The sequence below is a fragment of the Leucoraja erinacea genome, chromosome 21 (assembly GCF_028641065.1).
Source record: "Leucoraja erinacea ecotype New England chromosome 21, Leri_hhj_1, whole genome shotgun sequence".
In the NCBI taxonomy this organism is placed as follows: domain Eukaryota; kingdom Metazoa; phylum Chordata; class Chondrichthyes; order Rajiformes; family Rajidae; genus Leucoraja; species Leucoraja erinaceus.
The window spans coordinates 16,892,458-16,916,620 of NC_073397.1; the positions used below are offsets into that span (position 1 = coordinate 16,892,458).

Here is a 24,163-nt window from a genome sequence, read left to right on the forward strand (position 1 = left end):
TGGGACCTTGACGACTGCTTCTGATGAAAGCGATCTGTTTGAGAACTGAACCGATCGACATCTGGAACGTCAGGGCTTGTAGTGAGACTTGATAGAAGGATATAAAATTCTGAGAGGCATAGATAGGGTAGACAGTCAAAACCTTGTTCCCAGGTTGAGAATGTCCAACACTAGAAGGTTATCTATCATGTGAACTGGGAAAAGTTTAATGGAGATGTGCGGGGCATGTTTCTTTGTTACATAGAGTGTTGGGGGTCTGGAACCCATTGCCAGGGGTGATGTTGGAGGCAGATAGTTTAGTTTTAGTTTACACCCACACGCCACCTTGAATGTGTTGCCTGCCTATCACAAGCAAAAACACATGCTGGAAGAACTTAGCAGGCCAGGCAGTATGTGGAGGGAATGGACAGGAAATGTTTCGGGCCAGGACCATTCTTCAGATTGGCTATTGCACTCTGATTTTAAGTAATGTCAATCTATTGACAGTTTTCCCCAACTAAAATGACAAATTCTGTATCTGTATCGAGTCTAGTGAAATTAACTCATCACTGATCAGGAGTTGATTGCCTAATCCTCGCCAGGGACTTTAAAACATTGAGATGTGAGCCCATAGATCTCAGCAGCGGGGCACGTTCTGTGTGAGTGATCAGTCGGACATGAAAATGCTTTAACGCTGGCTGCCGGAAATTGCCATTGATGTCTCCTCTTGTTTCTGAAGGGACTGTCACCACCTGGGGATCCGGAACAACTTTGACTTTGAACGCTTCCTCAAGTTCGCTCGAGTTTGTAAAGTCGGCAACATGAAGCACATTTGCACTCGAGATAAGGTGATGTATGTTGTGAGAAGCCGAGGAGTTTCTTGAGTGTGTTTTTGAGAAGCCCTGCTTGATTATGATCTGTATATCGGCGAGACCAAGTGCAGACAAGGTGATTGTTTCGCTGAACACCTACGCTCGGCCCATCTTGGCATAAGCAATCCCTAGGTTGCCAAACATTTTAACTTCTTTTCCGTACTGACCTTTCTGTCCTGGGCCTCTTCTACTGTCTGAGTGAGTCCACACGCTAATGGGAGGAACAGCACCTCGTATTTTGCTTGGGCAGCTTACAGCCCAGCGGTGTGAATGTTGATTTCTCTAATTTCAAGTAACCCTTGCATTCCCTCCCTCATCCTAGTCGTCCAGCTAGTTTCACTGTTTGTATCCCTTTGTGATCTCCCCTTCCACAGCTTAGAATGGATCATTGTGGGCCCCACCTTCATTTGGTCATCAGAGCCTGCTCTGATTTGTTCTGAACCTTTTCATACCTCTAGTTTCCCCGACTCTCAGTCTAAAGAAGGGTCTTGACCCAAACGTCACATATTCCCTTTCTCCAGAGATGCTGCCACTGAGTTACACCAGCATTGTGTCTTGCTTTCTAGTTCATGAAGCGGCCTTCAGAACTTCTTTCCTCTGTTTTCTGTCCTCTGAGGAAATGACCAGCAAAAGTGCAGCAGAGTGATGCAGCTTGTGGAGCTGCTGCCTCTCAGCACCATTTAGTGCATCAGAGGCATCAATACCTCCACCTAACACATAACCCCAACTATTCCAAGATTTTTATCTCCATTTGCATTTGGAGATGTTCTGCGCCCTTGATACCAGGACTAGACTGCCCCGGTCACTAATTGCCCATCCTCCTATTCATGCAATTGAGTTACATCGTCTAAGTTAAACTTTTTCATCTCTTTTATAATTTAATTTCTAAAAGACCAGTGAGGTCTGAAGGAGGTACACAAAAAAGCTGGAGAAAATCAGCGGGTGCAGCATCATCTATGGAGCGAAGTAAATAGGCAACGTTTCGGGCCAAAACCTTTCTTCAAACTGATAGGGGGTGGCGGGGAGAAGGAAGGAAAAAGGAGGAGGAGGAGCCTGAGGGCTGGGGGCTGAGGCCTGAAGGAGGCTCCCCAGTCGATGAAACTAGGACATTTTTCCATTGATGAATCCAAATCCAAAGACCACAGGCACCCTTGTAGTTCTATAAAACCAACAGATAGTAATCTTCTTGTCAGCATTCACAGGCACACTGGAGTTCTGTAAGCTGAAGCTGGGCATACAGACAAGGACAGTTCAGAACGAGTCATTGTTAAATTTAGTTTAGAGATACAGATTGGAAACAGGCCTTTGGCCCACCGTGTCCACGCCGACCATCGATCACCCATTCACACCAGTTTCATGTTATCCCACTTCTTGGCATCATTGGGGTTATGTGTTAGGTGGAGGTATAGACGCCTGTGATGCGCTAAACAGCTTCCGCTTCCGCTGTGCTGTTGCCTTATGAACAGTGAATACCTCGTAGGTCAGTACAGTAAACCCTCTTTATTACGGACATCTTTGTCACGGTTTTCAGTTGTAACCGCTTCCAGACAGGGCCCACTGCCGTCACCGCTGGCCCACACAACCTCTTCCAGGCTGCGTTTCTCACCACCACTTCCAACCCTTACCTAAGCTATGGCCGTCCGCGACCATTGACTTCGCCGATCCTTGCCTCTACCCTCCTAGTTACAACTCACCTGGATCCCAGGCCCAGTTCCAGACTGAGAATGGATGTTGCTTTTAAAAACTAGTTGAATTGTACCTACAGGTAACGGCAAGAAAGAGCCTGAAGAAGGGTCCTGACCCGAAACGTCACCTATCCCTGCCCTCCAGAGATACTGCCTGAACTGTTGTGTTACTCCAGCTCTTTGTAACCAGCATCTGCCGTTCTATTTTTTTAATACTAATGCAATGTCACTTTATTACTTAGTAATCCTTTCCTCTGAAACAGCAGACAGTTGCTGTGTTGACAGACTCTTGATTAGTAAGGGTGTCGAGGGCTATGGGGCGAAGGAAGGAGAATAGGATTGAGAGGGACAGATAGATCAGCCATCTGACCTCTCTATCGCCAATATAACCTTTGAACAATCAGCAATAACAGAACCCATTTCACCTCCCCACCACATGGTCTGTTATAATGAGGGTTTATTGTATTTAGTTTACTTTGGGCAAACCCACGGAGGACACTTGGAGAACATATAAACTCCGTGCAGTCAAGCACCAGAAACAGGCCCTTGGGCCCACTGAATCCCTGCCAACTAATGATCATCCTATACACTAGCATTATCCACACACAAGGTACCATTTACAATCTTTACCAAAGTAAATTAACCAACAAATCTTTGTAGTGTGGAAGGAAGCAGGAGCTCCCTTGGAAATTCCACACGGTCACAGGGAGAATGTACAAGCTCCTTACAGGCAGCACCAGTAATAAGATCGAGTCTGGATCTCTGATGCTACAAGGCAGCAACTCTACCGCTGCGCCACTGTGCCTCCTTATTCTGAAACATCGCTCTGCCCCAGCAACTGAATCACTCCGTGCTTCAGAACTGCTGTTCCTGACGTGCAGTGTGAGGAGGGAGAGGTGACCTCTCGTTTTCTGTCCACAGGAGGCTGGTGACCTGTACAACATGTTTCACACACGCTACACGCTACACCGCAGGGCCTATCAACACCGAGTGGTTAACATTATTGAGAGCATGTGAGTACTCCTGCAGTATGGCTGGTAAGGAGCCTTCAGTTTAGTGTTACTGCACAGAAACAGGCACTTCGGCCCACCGAGTCCATGCTGACCAGCGTTCCCCACACACGTGCACTGTCCTGTACACACTGGAGACAATTTACAATGATACCAAGCTAATTAACCTTCCAACATTCATCTTTGGCGTGTAGGAGGAAACTGGAGATCCTGGTGCAAACCCACGCAGGCCACGGGGAGACTGTACAATCTCCGTTCAGTCAATCACCAATAGTCAGGATCGAACCTGGGTCTCTGGCGCTGTAAGGCAGCAACTCTACTACTGTACCACCATGCTGCCCCTTTCTCCATATTATTACCTTGCACCCTTCCACACATCCCCAACCTTCCACCTCCACAAATGTTTCTGCAAGCAACTGATGTGTGTGAAGGATGACGGATATTGTGGACGTAGCCCAAACCATCATGCAAACCAACCTCCCTTCCATCATCTCCATTCACACTTCACCAACTAGAGAGCAGACCTGATATACCATCTACCTCATTGACGACCACCAGACAATCATTAATCAGACATTATTGGACTTTATCCTGCACTGAACATTATTCCCTTCATCCTGTATCTATACGCTGTGGACAGCTTGATTGTAATCATGCCTAGTCTTTCTGCTGACTGGATAGCACGCAACAAAAAACCTTATCACTGTACCTCGATACATGTGACAATAAAACAAACTAATATTTCAGTCGCACCCTCATGTTACCGGACCGTGACGTGTTGACATTGCATCGACCCTTTGCTCAGGGCTTGAGCCTAATAATGTTTCATTTAAACTCCCTTTGCCCTGTCCCAAGGGTGTTGAAACCAATGCAGATCTGTTTCCAGTGTTTCCCTGTCAAGTTGTTGTGAAGAAGTAGTGCGGGCAACAATGTTTGAGCGGAAGATGTAGCATGAAAATAGGCTCACCAAGTCCACGGCAACCATCGATCACCCACTCACATAATCTGTGACTGGATAGCATGCAACAAAAAGCTAATCCCCATGTTGTCCCACTCCTCCATTCATCCCTGCATACTGGGGGGCAATTTAGAGGCCAATTAACCGACAAACCCGCATGCCTTTGGGATGTGGGAGGAAACTTGCGGTCACAGGGAGAACATGCAAACTCTATGCAGACAGCATCTGCGGTCGGGAACGACCCACGGTCCCTAGCGCTGTGAGCAAGCGGCTCTGCCAGCTGCGTCTCTGTGCCGCACTTGGTTCAGACAAGTGCTGACATGTTTCTGAACATGTTTACTCCGTCAGGATCACTGAAGCCCTGGTGCTGGCAGATCCACACATCCAGATCGTTGGAAAAAATAAGAGAATCTGCAAAATCTCCGAGTCGATCGATGACATGGAGGCCTACACCAAGCTCACAGGTGAACACTCTTGTCATTCAGTCTGACCTAAGTCTGCTCTTCACAAACACAATATTACTTTATTAGCCAAGTATGTTTTGCAACATACGAGGAATTTCATTTGCCAAGTCAGTCATACAAATAAAAAGCAACGGAACACACAAAATACATTTTAACATAAACATCCACCACAGTGACTCCTCCACATTCCTCACTGTGATGGAAGCCGAAAAAGAGGTTAAAATCTCTTCCCTTCATTGTTCTCCCGCGATCCAGGGCCTCGAGCCCTCCATTGACGGGATGATCTTGACTCCCGTAGCCAGCGGCGTTTTGTCCCTCCGCATCGGGGCGATCAGCTCCTGCATCGGGTGGATGTCAGTTACCCCGTGCCAGGCGATCAAACCCCACGTCGGGGCTGGTCGAGCCTCTCCGTTGTTGGAGCTCCCTGTAGTGGCAGGTTTTTATATTGTTCAAGAGATTACTCTCTCTAGCCGCTAAATGGACAGCATGGTTAAGGGGAATGTCGTTTATACGCATGCGAGCTCACCGTCAGAGACCTTCGGAGCTTCTTCACAGATAAGTCTTCAAAAACACAGTCCAAACTTCTTCCGACTCATTACTATAATCTTCATCGAACTCCAGCTTATCGCTTTAAACGTTAGAAAACTCCTCGTGTCTCCATTACACTTCGCATGGTCGAAGGGTAAATCTTCTCCATGCTGGTCCAAAACTACACTAACAACTAAGCTTCTGCGCAAGAAACCTAGCCACAAACACACCCAAAAAAAGTCATAAATCCCACCCACAATATAACGGGCAGTCTAAAATTTAAAGACACATTCCATCATCAATGACATGCAAAACAAGCCAAATGGCCACTATACTCCCGACTAGCCTCTCCCGAGACTGCGAGCTCTTGATGGTAATATCTGCAGACCGTGGTTGGAGCGATCCCAGGCAAGGGATCGACTCCGATGTTACGTCCATGCCCCGCGGTGGGGCTCAAGGTCAGTCCGAGGAGACCTCCAGCTCCATCGATGGTAGGCCCCAGAGCCACCGGAGATGCGATCCTGAAAATAATCACTTCACCGGCAAGGTAAGAAACTGAAAAAAAAAGTTTCCCCCGACCCCCACCCCCGACCCCCACACAATACAAACCGGAGAACATTTACACAGACTTTTAAAACGCACTAAAAACAAAAAAAACAGACAGACTGTTGGCGGGGCTCCAATCGTGCAGCGCCCCTAGTGGAGTGCCGCACGAACAGCTCTTCAGCCCACAATGGCCAGAACTGCACCTGTTACTCCAACAGAGGTCTGACCAAGGTTTTACAAACTTGGAGTATCTCTCTGTGTAGAGGAAGGAACTGTAATGTTGGTTTACACCAAAGATAGACAACAAATGCTGGAGTAACTCAGCGGGACAGGCAGCATCTTTGGAGAAAAGGAATTGGTGACTTTTTGGATTGAGACCCTTCTTCAGACTTGTTTGAACATCACCCATCCACCATCTTCTAAAGATACATCTTTGTGTTCTGAGGCTGTGCTCTGGTCCTAGACTCTCCCACGACTGAAAATATCCTCTCATATCTTAGCGTGTTAGTTTTATTTTATTTCTGTAACCTTGGATTATTGTTTTTCCAGACAACATCTTTGAACAGATTCTGAATTCTTCCAACCCTGAGCTACAAAAAGCACGAGAGATTTTGAATAACATCATTTGCCGCAAGTTGTACAAATGGATCGGGGAGACGCAGCCTGCACCAGGGACGAAAATTAAGCCGGTAATCAAACAGGACAACACAGTGGCATGTGTTGAGACCTGGGTTCAATCCTGACTTCAAGTGCTGCCTATGTGGAGTTTGTATGTTCTCCCTGACACTGCGTGTGTTTCTGTCGGGTGCTCCGGTTTCCCCTCACACCCCGAAAACGTGCAGGTTTGCGGGTTAATCAGCCTCTGTAAAATTGCCCCTTGTATTTAGGGAGTGGATGAGAAAGTGGGATAATCGTGAACTAGTTTTACTAGACCTAGGACACAGGTTTAAGGGGAGTGGGGATAGATTTTATAGGAGCCTGAGGGGTAACATTATCACACAGAGGGTGGTGGGTGTATGAAACAAGCTGATGGACGAAGTAGTTGACGCAGGTACTATCGCAATGTTTAACAGGTACATGGATAGGATTGGTTTAGAGGGATATGGGCTGAAGGGCCCAAGCTATATCTCTAAACTAAACTAAATATCACGCAGGGCAGGTAACAGTGCAGAAATGGGTCATTTATTCAACTAGCCTGTGCCAGTGTTTATACTACCTGTACTTGCCTGTCTCTGCTTGCTCCAGGCAGAAGACTGTGCACCTTTCCTTTAAACAAGGTAAGAACATAGTAATCAGGCGTAGTCTTTGGCCTTGCAACGCTTTGAGTCTCCTTTCCTCTTCAAGATCATGGCGGATCTGCTACCTGAGCACATTTTTCCTTCACTCAATGCCCAGCAAACCTTTGTTGTGAATGAACGATGGCTGAGTGTCTGATCAGTTTGGAGAATTCCACAGATTCATCCCCTCTGAGCAAAGAAATTTCAGACAGAAATACCTTCCCACTTATCCTGAATCTGTAGCCCCACTCGATTCCTCAACTGGACGCAACATTGTTCCTCCATCCGGCCTGTTAGAACTTTGTGGGTTTTAATCTGATCTCTCATTCATCCAAACATAAAGAATATGGGTGTAGAATGGGTGATCGATGGTTTGTGTGGACTCGGTGGGTAGAAGGGTTTCGGGCATCATGTTATGGGAAAAATGTTTTCAAGCTGGAAAGGGTGCAGAGAAGATTTACGAGGATGTTGCCAGAACCCGAGGGACTGAGCTGAAGGAGAGGTTGAGCAGGCTAGGGCTTTATTCCTTGTGTAGGGGATAACAGATGATCTTATAGAGGTGTACAAAATCATGAGAGGAATAGATCAGGTAAATACATAGTCTTTTGCCCAGAGTAGGGGAATCGAGAACCAGATTAAGGTGAGGTGGGATAGATTTATTAGAAACCTGATAGGCTGTGGACCGAGCATCAGAAATGTGTCTAGAAATCAGTTTTCGTGACCCACGTCACCAAACTACATGAACATTTTGACAGATTTAGATGAAATATAATTGAGAAGGAAGTCATAACTCGTCATTGCCGAAAGTTGCACATTAATTAAACTAATTAGAAAATGAGATCGGGAAAGTAAGCGCCATCTAGTGGCCAGTGCCCATATATGACTGCATTGGAGAGCATGCAGAGTAAAGAAGATCCATTTGTAGACATTAGACACAAAGTTCTGGGGTAACTCAGCAGGTCAGGCATATAATATGTTATTATACATATATATATTCAAGATAGATATATTCCTCTGATTTCCTGGAAACGGCCGCTACGGACGGCACTATGTACCCCCACCCCCCCCCCCCCCCCCCCCCCCCCCCCCCCCCCCCCCCCCCCCCCCCCCCCCCCCCCCCCGGTGGAGAAGATCGCGAATCGGCCGCTTTTTAATTCATATAATTTCACTATGTTAAATACATAGGCCCCGCGATCGGAGCACCTTTTCCCGGTAAGTTATCACAGGCAGCTCCGAGATTATATAATTAAGACTTATTACTCTACAACAAGCTGGCATTAGTGAAAATGTTTAATTTACCTTGTTATTGATACATATAGTTTAGGCCCTCAACGTCATGAATGAATGAATAAGTGAATGAGTGAATGTGTGAATGAATGTATGAATGATTGTATGATGATGAATGAATGATGAATGAATGATGGAGTGAAGTGAGTGAGTGAGTGAGTGAGTGAGTGAGTGAGTGAGTGAGTGAGTGAGTGAGTGAGTGAGTGAGTGTACAGCCTCCAAATCTCATTTTTTCACATTATAAAGGGTGTAATTAAATTAATTAAAGTCCATACAGATTAATTTTCATAAATTCAGACTTTAGATCTTACCTTTCAGTTTGAGTTGATTCACAAAGTTTCACAACTTTGTGTTGGAGCACCTCAGAAGGGACTTTGCTTTCAAGGCTTTCTTCCACTTCTATCCACTTAGCTGCACATTTTTCAGACTTCTAATGCTTTTCTCACAAAATTCAATTACCCGGCTGCAAGTTTCCACGGCAAAGAACCTTCATCGGTATGGTGAATAGTAGCTGTACTTCAGATGCAGTTACATCAAGGCCCTTCGCAGTGGCAACATATCTTGTCTGCTACGGCCCTGTACTAAATTGATGTTGTGATGAAGGTCAAGTAAGTAAGTAAGTAATATTTATTTATATAGCACTTTTAAACAAAATCACTTTGAACCAAAGTGCTTTACAGAGATTGATTAAATTAATTGAATAGATTAAATGTCAATAAATCCATATAAAATAAAAAGAAAAAAGACACAGAACAGTACACTATAGAAATCAACAAGAAACGTCCCCCCACAGCAGAATTCACTGTGAGGGAAGGCACTAAAAATATTCAGTTCTCCTCCTCATAGTCCACCTGAGGTCGGGGTCTATGTGTGGCCTCCTCAGCCAACCCGGTGTTTTCAGGCCCTCTTGCCGCGAAGCTGGATCATCGGCGTCGGGTCAACATTCTTCAGCGGCCTGGACTGAAGCGGCCGCTTCCTCCCCAAAGACTGCATTGTCCAAAGTTCTCAGGCCGCGCCGGTCGGACCTCCGACTCTGGCGATCTCGGATCCCAGGCTCCGCGGTGTTTTAAATCCAGTGCCGCCCGCTCGTGGCTGGACGCTCTGCAGCCGCAGCTCAACGATGTCGGAGTCGGCGGTCACAGTGCCCCGGAGCTCACCGCAAGGCGACCCGGTAAGGCATCGCCCGCTCCGTGTTGGTGTCCCAGCATTTGCACCGCCGGCGAAGCTGTAGTCCCAGCAGGACACGCCACTCCAGCGCTGCTCCAGCTCGATGGTAGGCTGCACAGAGAGGACAAAGATGCGGTTCGGAGGAAACCGCATCTCCGACCAGGTAGGACTTGGATTAAGACACTATTTTGTACATTTGCATTGACTCTCAGTGACTTGTGTACAAGGACAACTAAGAGCCTTTCGACATCAACATTACACACAGTCTGTCACCATTTTAAGAACAACTAGACCAAGTGCGGACCTGTTCGGGCCCGCTCCCCCAACACTATATTCCACCAAACTGCGTGTGCGCGGCTGCCGCGTTCAACGTTGTACCGTTGTCGGCTGAAATTAAGTTAAAGTTAATAAAGTGCATAGAGGACCCGTGGAGGCGTTTGTAAAGTAGAGGGAAACTTACCCGTGGAGCCCCCGTTGTGATGCCAGGCAAGTACACGTGAAAAAAAAACGCAAAAAAACACGCCACACCTCCCCTCTATCCCACCCCCCGTAATGAAATTAGCTTTTTTAAAAAATGAAACAACCCCCCTATGCAATGAAAATCATAATGTTTAAAAAAAAAAAAGAAATTCTCAATGAAACCGTGTTTTCTCTTTAAAATAACATAAACACAGTGTTAGCTGACAATGAAAACAGATTAAAACGGATTTTTTTAGAATAAAATCAATGTCAATGAAAATCGCAATTTTTTTTAATGTAAATGTAATTCGGGATCCCATTGTGACAACATTATGATGTTGAACGTGGCTGACGGGCGAGGCAAGTGGAAAAGTGGTTTTGTAAAGTGTTTTTTGTAAAGTTTAAAATGTCAATAACTTGTAAAATATAACATCAATGGAACGAAACTTGGCCAGTGCACACCCCAGGACAATGGCGAGTAAGGTGCGCCAAAAATGTTTGTGCTATCGTGTACTGTTTAGGGTATGTTTTGGAAAATCACACACACACACGTTTTAGTTTTATATAACGAAAACTCTCATATTGTTTTATATATATTTATATATATGCTTTGATTTTAGAAAAAACGCTACCACATATGGCTGTGATTTATTGGCCATCATATTCAGAGTCCTCCGCTGCGCAGGCCCCGAGGATTTTTCCCAACGATGAGAAAGTAAAGACATTAGTGTTTAAAAATCTGAGTTTCTCACTCCTGTCAATCACCGCCATAAAGGTCATGCCCCTTCCAGTGGGGAGGGGACTATATGCCTGCAAGATGTCGAGGGAAAGGTCACGACTCTCTGTCTGAGCTGGGAAACTACAGAACACTGAGTATGCAATGTACTTGAATAAATGATTTGTTGGCCCTTAATGAAAATGAAATGAGTTGTTTGGCCTGCCCTGTGCTTGAAACTGCAATGGCAAGGGAAATGAAGTGAAAATGCAATGAGCTGTTTGGTTTGAGCCTGCCCTGTGCCTGAAACTGCAATGCAATTGGAAATGAGTTGTTTGGCCTGCCTGAACCCACTAATTTTGGCCCACAAGGCCCATATTAGCCGAGAAACCAGTCCCTTTTGCCCAAAATGCCCGTATTAGCCCAGAATGAGCATTTTGGCCCAAAAGGCCCATGCCAGGCCAGGAAAAGTCCAGTAAAAGTGCCTTTTACTGAAATCTGTTTTAAAAGAGCCCCTTCGGCCCATCTGGCCTGTAATAGCTCAGGAGTCTCTTCGGCCCATCAGTAAGTATTCCCCCTGCAAGTATTAAACCTCAGCCCAGTATTTTTCTCCCTCCTTCATTTGCTCCCTGTGAGATCCAGGCCAGGATAGACATTCCTCTGCAGAAAAAGATGAAAAATGTCTAAAATTGATTCTCCACCCTCTCCCCCTTCTCTCTCTCACAGAGTCTATCACCTGTTTGGGGCAGAATTTCTGGCAGTTTCTGAGCTGCCAGCCCACCAGGCCTGAGTGACTGAGGTGCCAGCCCACCAGGCCTGAGTGACTGAACTGCCAGCCCACCAGGCCTGAGTGACTGAGCTGCCAGTCCACCAGGCCTGAGTGACTGAGCTGCCAGTCCACCAGGCCTGAGTGACTGAGCTGCCAGCCCATCAGGCCTGAGTGACTGAGCTGCCAGCCCACCAGGCCTGAGTGACTGCCTGAATCCCGTTGGCCCACAATGTCCATACTAGCCCTCTGGAAACCAGTCCCTTCGGCCCACAACACCCATACTAGCGCTCCAGAAAGCCCCCACCCAATGGCCACCAATATTGGAATTGGTGGAGAGGTGGAATATTGCGTTGGGGGACCAGCCCTCCCGTGCGATATATTGGGAGCAAAGAGGTCCTTCTGCATTTGTATAGGGCCCCTAGTGAGACCACACCTGGAGAATTGTGTGCAGTTTTGGTCCCCTAATGGCAGGACTGCCATATACTGAGAGGATGGCGTGGCTGGGCTTGTATTCTCTGGAGTTTAGAAGCGTTAGAAGGGATCATATTGAAACATAAGATTATTAAGGGTTAGGACACGCTAGAGACGGGAAACGTGTTCCCAATGTTGGAGGAGTCCAGAACCAGGAGCCACAGTTTAAGAATAAGGGGTAAGCCATTTATAACTGAGATGAGGAAACACTTTTTCAAGTCAAGAGAGTTTTATTGTCATGTGTCCCAGATAGGACAATGAAATTCTTACTTGCTGCACAACAGAATATGTAAACATAATACAGAACAGGAGATAAAAGTTCAGGGTGTCTATATACCATAGACCATACATATTCGCACAGAGATCTGTGAGTCTGTGAAATTCTCTGTCTCAGAGGTCAGTGGAGGCCGGTTCTCTGGATATTTTCAAGAGAGTGCTGGATAGGGCTCTTAAAGATAGTGGAGTCAGATATGGGGAGAAGGCAGGAGCGGGGTACTGATTGGGGATGATCAGCCATGATCACATTGGCTCAAAATGCCGAATGACCTACTCCTGCACCTATTGTTTATTGTATATATAACTAAATATATATATAGATAGATATATAGAGATATAGATATACAGATAGATAGATAGATAGATAGATAGATAGATAGATAGATAGATAGATAGATAGATAGATAGATAGATAGATAGATAGATAGATAGACAGACAGACAACTTCTATGCTTTCTGTTTCAGGAGGAGACTGAGAAGTTGGCTGGTGAGATGGCTGCAGCTGGCCCATCGACACATCAACTCTGTGCAAAAGATCTTATTGTAAATGTGAGTAATGGATGTTAAGGATGTGTCGGGCATTCTCCCTACAGTGGCAGATAATCCCATTGAGAGATGCAACATAGAAAAAAAAGCATGGAAATTGGTTATTAAACACGACAAGCTCCATCTAATCTATGATTACGCAACAAGATGGCGTCACGTGGTGGGGGTGACCTGTTGCGGGAGGGGGTGAGCGAGCAACATGAAGGCGGCTCCTCAGCCTGCAAATTCCTGCTGGTTTAACCCCACCCTTTCCCCCTTGACACCGTGTTTCTTCCCTCCCGGCCTTGGGTTAAAATTTATACCCCTCTCTCGGTTATTTTGGACAATCGGCAATAATGGAGTTGTATATATAAGTGGAAGATAGACACAAAATGCTGGAGTAACTCAGCGGGTCAGGCAGCATCTCTGGAGAAAAGAAATGGGTGATGTTTTGGGTGGAGACCCTTCTTCAGATTGAGTCAGGGGAAAGGGAAATGACTGACACTCAGTCCAAAGAAGGGTCTCGACCCAGAAACGTCACCTATTCCTTTACTCCAGAGATTCAGATTCAGATTCCATTTTAATTGTCATTGTCAGTATACAGTACAGAGACAACGAAATGCATTTAGCATCTTCCTGGAAGAGCGACATAGCAAACGATTTGAATAAATAATAATAAGTGTCCGGGGGGCGGGGGGGGTGGTGATTGGCAGTCTGATTGTGGAGTAGAGTGACAGCCGCCGGAAAGAAGCTGTTCCTCGACCTGCTGGTTCGGCAACGGAGAGACCTGTAGCGCCTCCCGGATGGTAGGAGGGTAAACAGTCCATGGTTGGGGTGAGAGCAGTCCTTGGCGATGCTGAGCGCCCTCCGCAGACAGCGCTTGCTTTGGACAGACTCAATGGAGGGGAGCGAGGAACCGGTGATGCGTTGGGCAATTTTCACCACCCTCTGCAATGCCTTCCGGTCGGAGACAGAGCAGTTGCCATACCATACTGTGATGCAGTTGGTAAGGATGCTCTCGATGGTGCAGCGGTGCAGCGGTAGACGTTCACCAGGATCTGAGGAGACAGATGGACCTTCTTCAGTCTCCTCAGGAAGAAGAGACGCTGATGAGCCTTCTTGATCAGAGTAGAGGTATTGTGGGTCCAAGAGAGGTCATCGGAGATGTTGACTCCCAGGAACCTGAAGCTAGAAACACGTTCCACCTCCGTCCCGTTAATGTGGATGGGGGTGTGCGTGCCGCCTCTGGACTTCCTGAAGTCTACAATGAGCTCCTTGGTCTTCTTGGAGTTAAGGGCCAGGTTGTTTTCAGCGCACCATGCTGCTAAGTGCTGGACCTCCTCCCTGTAGGCCAGCTCATCGTTGTTGCTGATGAGGCCAATCACCGTTGTATCATCTGCATACTTGATGATGGTGTTAGTACCATGTACAGGTGTGCAGTCATAGGTGAAGAGGGAGTAGAGGAGGGGGCTCAGCACACAGCCCTGTGGAACGCCGGTGTTCAGGGTGAGGGTTGAAGAGGTGTGCTTGTCTAACCTCACAGACTGGGGTCTGTTGGTTAGAAAGTCCAGTATCCAGTTGCAGAGGGAGGGGTCGATGCCCAGGTTACCGAGTTTGGTGATCAGTTTTGATGGTATAATGGTGTTGAATGCTGAGCTGCAATCGATGAACAGCATTCTTACGTAAGTGTCTCTGTTGTCGAGGTGGGAGAGGGCAGAGTGAAGTGCCGTTGAGATGGCATCCTCCGTACTCCTGTTCTTGCGGTAGGCAAACTGATAGGGATCCAGTGTGGGGGGTAGGCAGCTTTTGAGGTGTGCCAGGACCAGCCTCTCGAAGCACTTGGGGGTAAGAGCAACTGGGCGGAAGTCGTTGAGGCTTGCCGCAGTGGAGTGTTTTGGCACTGGCACGATGGAGGTGGTTTTAAGGCAAGTGGGGACAACTGCTTGGGCAAGTGACAGGTTGCTTGGGCAAGTGACAGGTTGACTTGGGCAAGTGACAGGTTGACTTGGGCAAGTGACAGAGGTGACAGATGCTGTCTGACCCGCTGAGTTACTCCAGCTTTTTGTGTCTATCTTCGGTTGCAATCAGCGTCTGCAGTTCTGTATGTATTTGTGTGTGTATCTCTCCCCCCTCTCCTCTCTCTCCGCCTCTCCTCTCTCTCCCCTCCCCTCCCTCTCTACTTTCCCCTCCTCTCTCTCCCCCCCCCCCCTCCCTCCCTCCCTCCCTCTTCCTCCTCCCACCCTCTGCCCCCTCTCCCCACTACCCTCCTCCACCTCCCTTCTCCCCTCCTCTCTACCCCTTCTCCCCCTCCCTCCCCACGCCCCTACCCCTCTCTCCCCATCCCCCGCTCTCTCCCTTCCCCCCTTGCCTCCCCTCCCCAATCTCTCCCCCATCTCCACCTCCTCTCTCCTCCCCTCTCCTCCCCTCTCTCCTCCCCTCTCTCCTCCCCCTCCTCACCCCCCTCTCTCTGCCCCTCTCCATCTCCCCCTCTCCTCACCCCTCTCCCCATCTCCCCCCTCCACCCTCCCCCTCTCCCCATCTCCTCCTCCTTCCTCCCTCCTTCCCCCCTCCCCCCCTCTCTCCGCCCCTCCTCCTCCCCGCTCTCCTTCCACTCCCCCTCCCATCTCTCCCTTCTCCCCTCCTCCAACTTCTTTCTCCCCTCTGCCAACCCCCCTCTACATCTTCTGATATAATCTTTTTTACATCTTCTGGTAGAAATTTTCCTTATGATTTAAAAAATCAAATCCTCTATAAATTTGGTCAATTATTTCCTGAGATATTTACTAAAATTTATAACCAAACTGACATTTAAAAAAAATATTAAGGTTGTCCAGCTGCTAACCTCACAATGCCTTTGCACCTGGCCCAACAGCCGCCTGGCCCCGCCCCCCACCTGCCTCCTGGCCCCACACCCAAACCCCGCCTCCCCAGCCTGCCAGGTTGTTCATTCCATTGTTTTTCATTGAATTGAATTGAATTATTTCTCACTTAACATCACAAATTCTTAACATTAACTTTAAATTTCAAAGACAGTTTAAACAAAAATAATTTGCTGTCTTTATTGACAACTTGACAACCACCCCACCCGCTGAGTGTGTGTGTGTATGGGGGGGGGGGGTGGTTAGTGTGTGTGTGACGCTGCATGCACCTCCCCAGAATCCCATAGAGCTGCCAACAGCTTTCGTGCATGAGACGCGCACGCTTCATTTCCAGAATATTCTGAACTCGTGACGCATGGTTGCATTTCGCTCTCTCTGTCTCTCCCCCCCCTCTCTCTCTCCATCTTTCTCTCTCCCCATCTCTCTCTCTCTCTCCTCTCTCTCCTCTCTCTCTCTCTCTCTCTCTCTCTCTCTCTCTCCCCTCTGTCTCTCCCCTCTCTGTCACCCCCTCTCTCTCTCTCTCTCCCCTCTCTCTCTGTACCTGCTCTCTCTCCCTCTCTCTCCCCCTCTCTCTCCCCTCACTCTCACCCCTCTCTCTCCCCCTCTCTCGCTCTCCCCCCCCCCTCGCTCTCTCTCCCCTCTCTCTCTCCTCCCTTCTCTCTCTCCTCCCATCCCTCTCCCCTCCTTCCCCCCCTCTCCCACCCTCCCTCTCTCCCCTCTGTCTTTTGCCCTTCTGTCTCTGTCCATCTGTGTCTCTCCCCCTTCTCCCTCTGCCCTTACTCTCTACCCCCCCCCCCCCCCTCACTCTCCAGACGCGCCTGCGAGTTGGGGGCTATGCGTCAGTGGATAGAGAGGTTATGGGTTAAAAGGAGCAAATTAATTATATTAATATAATATCAAGAGGGGTAATTAGCATGTGTGTGGGGGTAGTTAGTGTGTTTGTGGGGGTGGTTGGTGTGTGTGACACCGCGTTTGGGGGGACAGTCCCAACTGGTCTGCACTTGGTCTCGTGTGACAATAAAACCCTCTTGACTGTTGAGCTCCATGGAAATTATTTTGATTCTTCTTTCATCGCCATCAACTCTCCGCAGCCTTTCCAGTTTGTATCGCTCTCCTCCTACCCACTAAGACCAATTTACAGTTGCCAATCAATCCACATGTCATGGTGATGAGGGAGCATAGCAGTACATCGGGGGTAACCCTTATTTCTAAACAGTTATTTAGCAGGTTTACTAGCAGACCTGTGAAAGATGTAATGGAAGTACAAATCATTTAATTGCCAGACTGTTGCACTGATTTCCTCCCTCATCCAAATGACGAGTTAATTGGCCGCTGTAAATTGCCGGCAGTGGGTCAAGTTTTCCCGACTGAATGAATGTATTTAATATTCTGCACTCTAGGTGGTGCGTATGGACTACGGCATGAAGGAGAAGAATCCCATTGACGAGATGTGGTTCTACCGCAAGACTGATCCCAACAAGGCCATCAAAATCCCCAAGGGACAGGTACGTTTTCCAGGCCCGCGGTGGAAACATATCCTTTATCTGAAGCTGTACGTAAACATCTCCCTCAAGCTGTGCATGGGCCAACACTGGGGATATAACTTTAATGTTTAATTTTAGAGATACGCTGTTGCAACAGGTCCTGTGGCTCATCGAGTCCACGCTGACCAACAATTACCCGTTCGATGTCCTACACACTGGGGGTAAATTATGGACGCCAATTATCCTACAAACCCACATGGCTTTGGAGTGTGGGAGGAAACGGGAGCACCTGGAGAAAACCCACGTGCTCACAGTGAGAATTAGCAAATTCCATACAGACAGCACCCGTAGCCAGGATCGAACCCGGGTCTCTGGTGCTGTAAGGCAGCAATTCAACCTCTGCAACACCGTGCCGCCCTCAACTGACTGTGTTGCTCAGAGGCTGCCAAGGGCGCCCATCACTGCCTTGCCCTTTGCTTTGGGTTTGGATACCATGCCTACTGTCAAGGTCTAAGCTGGGATCCAACTATCACCTCGGTGTGACTTGGAACTGGACCTTAGTCCAATGGGGTAGAGGGCCTGTTATGATTTGGTCGTCTTTGCAGGAGAGGTTAGAGAGGCTGGACTTGTATCTATTGGAGCTTAGAGTAAGAGGAACTCTACAGAAACTAGAAGGGTCTCGAATCGACTCCATGTTCCGGTAGGCGGCGCGACTCTCGTCAGCAGCGGCCTCTGCAGTCTGTCCGCGTTTTATTATTTTCTGTCTGTGTTTTAATGTAGTTTTTGTTATTTTTTGTTGGGGTGTGTGTGTGGGAGGGTGGGAGGGGGGTGAAACTTATTAAATCTCTCCCTGCATGGGAGACCCGACCTTTTCTCGTCGGGTTTCCGTTATCGTTGGGGCTGCAACGAGGAGCGGCCTCCAACAGGAAGAGACCGGGGACTCTGGTGCCGACGACTCACCGTCGCCGTCGCGGGGCTGGCCGAGTCCGAAGTGGGTGGAGCGGTGGAGGAGCGCTGCTGCTGCTGCTGCTGCGGCCCGACCGGAGAGTCGGAGGCTTCAACGGCAGGTCTGTGGACGGCGGCACCGGGAGCCCGCGGGTCCCTGGAGGGAGACCGCTTTTCGGGGCTCTCGCAACGGCGACTTCCCCCGCCCGAGTTGCGGGGTCGAAGAGCTCCTGGTGCGGGGCCTACATCACTGCCCCGCGCGGCTTGGAATGGCCGCGGGACTCTGCGAGCGCACGCCGGGGGCTCTAACAACTAGACCCGGTGTGCGACCTCGCACCACCCGGCGTGGCTTTAATGGCCGCGGGACAATCGCCATTGCCAGCCGGGGGCTTTGACTTTGACTCTGACATGGGGGGGGGGGGGGGGAGTGCAGTGGAGAGATAAGTTTTTTTGGCCTTCCATCACAGCAATGTGATGGATGTTTATGTAAATTATGTTGTGTCTTGGGTCTATGTGTTTGTAATGTATGGCTGCAGAAACGGCATTTCGTTTGGACATCATGGGGTCCAAATGACAATTAAATGTATCTTGTCTTGTCATGTTCTCCAGAGATATTGCCTGACCTGCTGAGTTACTCCAGTACTTTGTGTCCCTCTGAAACTCTTCAGAACATGCATGGTATTGGCAGGATTGTGGTTTCCTTGTATAAATCTTATCTTCAAGAATATTAATATAAAATGGTCACCTGGTCATTAGTTGACATGAGAGCAGAGAGGTGTAGATAGATACTTGTTACGTTAAATTGTGAAGTTACAACAAATCAGCCACAATCTTATTAAGTTGTGCAGATGGCGCGAGGGGATGAATGGCCATCTACATTGCTCGCACTGTTTGGCTCCTTGTGGTTGTGGGTTGTTGGGAAGACCCAGCAGGAAGAGGCCCTACAGTAGCCTGGGGCTTGCCTGGTTTGGAAAACGCGCGGGCAAGTGGACCCGACTTTGGACTTTTTGTAAATGGCGCCAAAATATGGCAACTCATGCATGAGTGATTTATGCAAAAATAATTTTATTGTGCACATCCAGGTATCTCAGATGCTTCCGGGGATATTCACAGAGCAGCTGATCCAAGTCTCCTGCAAGAAGACTGACGACCAGAGTGTGCAGGCCGCCCAGAAGCTCTTTGTCCAGTGGTGCATCAACAGGAACTTTACCAAACCAAGGGTAGGGAGAGGATGATGCTTCCATTTGCAGTAACAGTTTCTGCATCCTTCCTTGGCTATTTTGTACTCCTGGGACATTACTGCATAACTTTGGCCCACCGTGTCTGTGCCGAACAAGATGCCAATTTAAACTAATCCCATCTGCCTGCACGTGACCCATATCCCTCCATTCCTGACCCATGTGCCTCCATTCCTTATACATTTGCATCTATCTTTGGGGTAAACCAGCATCTGCATTTCTTTATTTCTGCATTCCCTCCATCACTTCTGTTCATGTGCCTGTCTCAATGCCACTTAATCGTCACTATCAAATCTGCTTCCACCAATAACGTTGTTGATAAGAACCAGTTCCTCATTGCCTTCATACAGGAATCATAAAATTGTTAGAGATCGCAGATCCATCAAGTCTGTGCTGAGTCCTAATAATGTAATTCCATAAAGGACAAATATTCTGTTGGTGGAACATAGGTGACTTTTCGGATCAGGGCCCTTCTTCAAAATTCACCTACCCATGTCTTCCTGAGATGCTGCTGACCCGCTGAGTCACTCCACCACATCTGCAGTTCCTTGTGTCTAGGTTGGATCGGACCATGGTTGATGGATGACATGGGTGTGGTTTTTAACGATGTGTGACAGGAAGGGACGTTTTTCTCTATCAAAAAAAAGGAGACAAAGTGCTGGAGTAACCTAGCGGGTCCGGCAGGATCTCTGTAGAACATGTATAGGCGACGTTTCGGGTCGGGGCCTTCTTCGTACATTAGTGGGGGGGGGGGGGCGTAGAAGAAAGCTAGGAGAGAGGAGGGACAGGATCAAGCGTGGCAGGTAATAGGTGGACATAGGTGAGGGGGTTATTGGATAGGCATATGCTTGGAGCAAAGGCCAGAGAATACAACAGGTGTGAGACAGAAGGATTGAAGAGATGCGAATTGTGAAGCCAGAGGAAGGAATATGGGTGGAAGTGGAGAAATAGGTGCGAGTTCAGGAAGGGCACTTGGGAGGGGATGAGGGGAAGAAACGGGGGAGGGGTGTAGTGTGGGGGAGAAAGGAAGGAGTGGGGGCTCGTTAGAGGTTACCTAAAATTGGAGAATTCAATGTTTCAACCATCTTCCTGTGAAACTTCCCCTTCACCTGTGTTCACCTATTACCTGCTGTTTTGCCCAGCCTTTCTTCTCCTCACAGCTTTCTTTCTCCCCCCCCCACCCCCCCCCTCCCCCCACCGACCCCCCCACAATCAGTGGGTCCTGAACCAAAACATCACCTATTCATGTTCTCCAGAGATGCTGCCTGACCTGCTGCACCTCCAGCACATTGTGTCATTTTTGTACACCAGCTTCTTCAGCTCCTTGTATCTGCACAGAAATATTTATAGACACACTCATTTATTCCAGATTGACTCTTGTTGTTAACTCATAAGGCACATGGAAGAAGAGTCCTGACCCAAAACTTCAACTGTCCATGTTCTCCAGAGACGCTGCCTGACCCACTGAGTTACTCTGGCACTTTGGGTCCTTTTGTAAATCAGCATCTGTAGTTCCTTTTTTCATACATTTTGAAGTTTTCCTCTAGCCATTTAACGTATGAATTTTAAATAGGCTGATAATGATTTTCCTATCCCTCCTACAAGGTGGTGAACTAGTGTATGTTTGTTCCTACCTACAGGATGGGGATATAGACGATATAGACACCACTATAGTCTGAATGGAACAGCGGCAATGGTGACAGCGATGACTCCAATCCCACAGAAGAGCTTCAGTCTTCTCGTCGGGCAAACAGCTGTAACTACGACAAAGATTTTTCAGTAGGAAAGTGGGAATTTTCTGTGAATCCTGGATCTTTTTTCTCCCTGCAGCCCCTGCGATGGTATAATCTCCTAGCTTCCTTGATTCTTTTCCAATTAGATCTTCCACACAAATGTTGGAAGAGTGCGAATTGTGCTCACACCAAAAGATACAGCTTTATTTTACCCAACTGATTGCAATGACTCTGGATACCTCTGGCCAAATGGCAACTAAATCACAGGAACGGGACTGTATGTGTTACGTCGAGGCAATGGGCTTTGAATTTCTACAAAGGATCACTATGCCCAGTGATTCCTGCTTGCAGGAATAATGCCTTTACAGGCTGGGAAGGAACACGTCACCGTTTTGCCTTTTTATCATGGAAAAAAAAGTTGTGCGAGTGTGATGGACATATATGCTTGTAACTATACACTTTATTGCTTCGAGGGATTATGGTTGGTACCATGAATGTTATGCTGCTTAAAATATTATTACTTCAGTCCACAGTTTAACATACAGGCACCTCGCATTTTATGTGGGGAATATGTGCTTGAAAAGCAGCGTGTAATTCAAAGACACATAAATGAAACATATACTCGACTACACGGTCAGCAGTAAATTTGAGGTGCATTATTCCAAAAATACCAGTGTGTAAACCAAGCTTTGGTATTAAGGACACTAGCACGTTATTTCAAAAACCCATAAATCAATCATGCTTAAAGCGTGAGGTGCCTATATATTAATACAAACTTAAAACAATATTCAACTCAACAGAAATGTTGGGGGAAATCACCTTTGTCTACAGTGCAGGATAAAGACCCAAATAGAGAGAGGCTGATTGCAGTGGAGTTTCCCCAGTATAGTTGACTTGCTGCTGCCTAATACATGAATGTTGCTGTGGGAGACTGGGACCAGTAATGGTGGTCCAGATCCTAGCATTAGATACCTCTCTACTGTGGCAAGTCTTGTCACTATCCTACTTGGTGCTGTGTGTCCATTTGAATCGCACTACATGAGTCAGGGCAGATAGATAGAATCAAGGTTTGATTAAACAATCACTTTCAGGGCTCCGTTTTGCTATGCCACTTTTTAATGATATTAGGTGGAAAGACCTACTTTTAGCATGACATGGTGTACTCAGGGCATTTTTAATATGCTGACTTTGCAATAAAGAAGTCAGTGCACTAAACATATTTTATGCAAATTGCTTCACCCTAAGTGTAGGGTTGAAAATTGTAAGTGTTTTAAAACATGGCTTTTATACAATTTCAATCGGTTGAAAATTGAACTACATTTATTTTTCTCCTCCCACTTTTGTTTTCATCCAAACTGATAGTTGGAACAAGATCAATGCTTGCAGGGTGTTCAACTATTGATTCCTGATCAATAATGGAGGTTTTTTTATTCAATGTGTCTTTATTTTAGTTTAGTTTGGAGATTCAGCATGGCAGTCGGTTGGAAAGTTAATTATCCCAGTGTGTAGGAAGTGGATGGAAAAGTGGGATAACATAGAACGAGTGTGATGGGTGATCGGTGATCAGTGTGGACTCGGTGGGCCAAAGGGCCTATATCCACGCTGCGTCTTGCAATCAAAATGTTTTGTTGAAACCTGGTTCCAAGTGGGAGAAAGGAGAATGTTTTGACTGACTAGTGCAAGAACTCTGTGGGTGGAATGAATGTTAGTACGTTAGGTTTGTACACTATACTGGCTCACTGGATAAAACCATGTGGAGCACGTGATTCATTAAAGAGCACATGCTCTGGTGCTTGCTGAGGTTCCACCACCGATCCCCTCCCCAAATTGCCTGAGGATTTTAAATGCACTATATAACTATTTACTCAAACATAGGTGTTCTTCTAGTTTGTGAAAACCAGCTGAAGTTGGCTTTTATCGAGGAGGTTCAGCGAGAGAGATGCAACAGTGTGTTTACTCTGCCTGTCTGTTTATTGCAGGAGATGGGGAAGTAATATCTCTGGTACCTATGGTACACGTGACAATAAACTAAACTCAAACTTATCACTTGACAGGTTTACTCCGGCCCCCAACTCTCTTTCAGTTTCCTCCTCCCTATGACTGACAATCAATCTGAAGAAGGGTCCTGGCTTACACCGTGGTCCCGACCCAAAGTGTCATCTATCCATGTTCTCCAAAGATGCTGTCTGACCCGCTGAGTTACTCCAACACTTTGTGTTCTCTCTCTAGAGAACTTTATTTAACTGAGGTTTGCGGGATAATTTAATAGTTCATGGCATTTTATTTATCACAATTCAATATGGTAATCATTTGTTAGTTAAAATGTATGCAGATATCATGAACGGTTGTGGAATATCAATAAAATTGGGTTTATCTGCTCATTACCATGTCACTTTGAGAACTTATTGTGTGCAATTTATCTGAAACATTTGCATTATTGCAGTAATTACATTAAAAGTTCCTTAACACAATCAGACTAAGTGGTTTGTTACAAAGGACTGAACAACAGAAATGTATTTTCCCCTCTGGAGCTTCATTAATGGTTGGCGTTCTTGACATCTGTGAAGGTTGAGTCATTCAATATATTCATGTCAGAGGAGCAAAATTAGGCCATTCAGCCCATCGAGTCTACTCTGCCATTCAATCGTGGCTGATCTATCTTCAGGCTTGAGACGGGAATAAACTGAAAAAAGAGGAAGAGAGATGGGGGTCCAGGCCTGGTACGGTTCCAAGGTGCAACGCCCCTGGCAGGTGTAAAAGGGGGCAGCCCCCCTTTATGCAAATTTATTTTGCTAATTGTATCTTGCAATGACACAGTTTTCTTGCCTGTTTATCCTTAATTTCTCACAGGGTCTTCCCCACTCACAGGGAATCCTTCACTGCTCACACTCACAGG

The 24,163-nt window shown here is 47.2% G+C and overlaps 1 protein-coding gene across 2 annotated transcripts in view; it reads left to right on the plus strand.

Annotated features, from left to right (window-relative positions):
* Positions 1 to 21,353, plus strand: part of LOC129707306 (deoxynucleoside triphosphate triphosphohydrolase SAMHD1-like) — a 58,368-nt gene extending 37,015 nt beyond the window's left edge. For both annotated transcript variants that reach the window (XM_055652243.1, XM_055652245.1), the window contains exons 8-15: positions 719 to 827; positions 3,458 to 3,549; positions 4,853 to 4,968; positions 6,592 to 6,731; positions 12,929 to 13,012; positions 17,268 to 17,372; positions 19,379 to 19,516; positions 21,175 to 21,353. In XM_055652243.1, the coding sequence (XP_055508218.1) occupies positions 719 to 827; positions 3,458 to 3,549; positions 4,853 to 4,968; positions 6,592 to 6,731; positions 12,929 to 13,012; positions 17,268 to 17,372; positions 19,379 to 19,516; positions 21,175 to 21,213 (823 nt within the window). In that variant the 3' untranslated portion in view covers positions 21,214 to 21,353. The remainder of the gene's footprint in view (positions 1 to 718; positions 828 to 3,457; positions 3,550 to 4,852; positions 4,969 to 6,591; positions 6,732 to 12,928; positions 13,013 to 17,267; positions 17,373 to 19,378; positions 19,517 to 21,174) is intronic.
* The last annotated feature ends 2,810 nt before the right edge of the window (positions 21,354 to 24,163 follow it).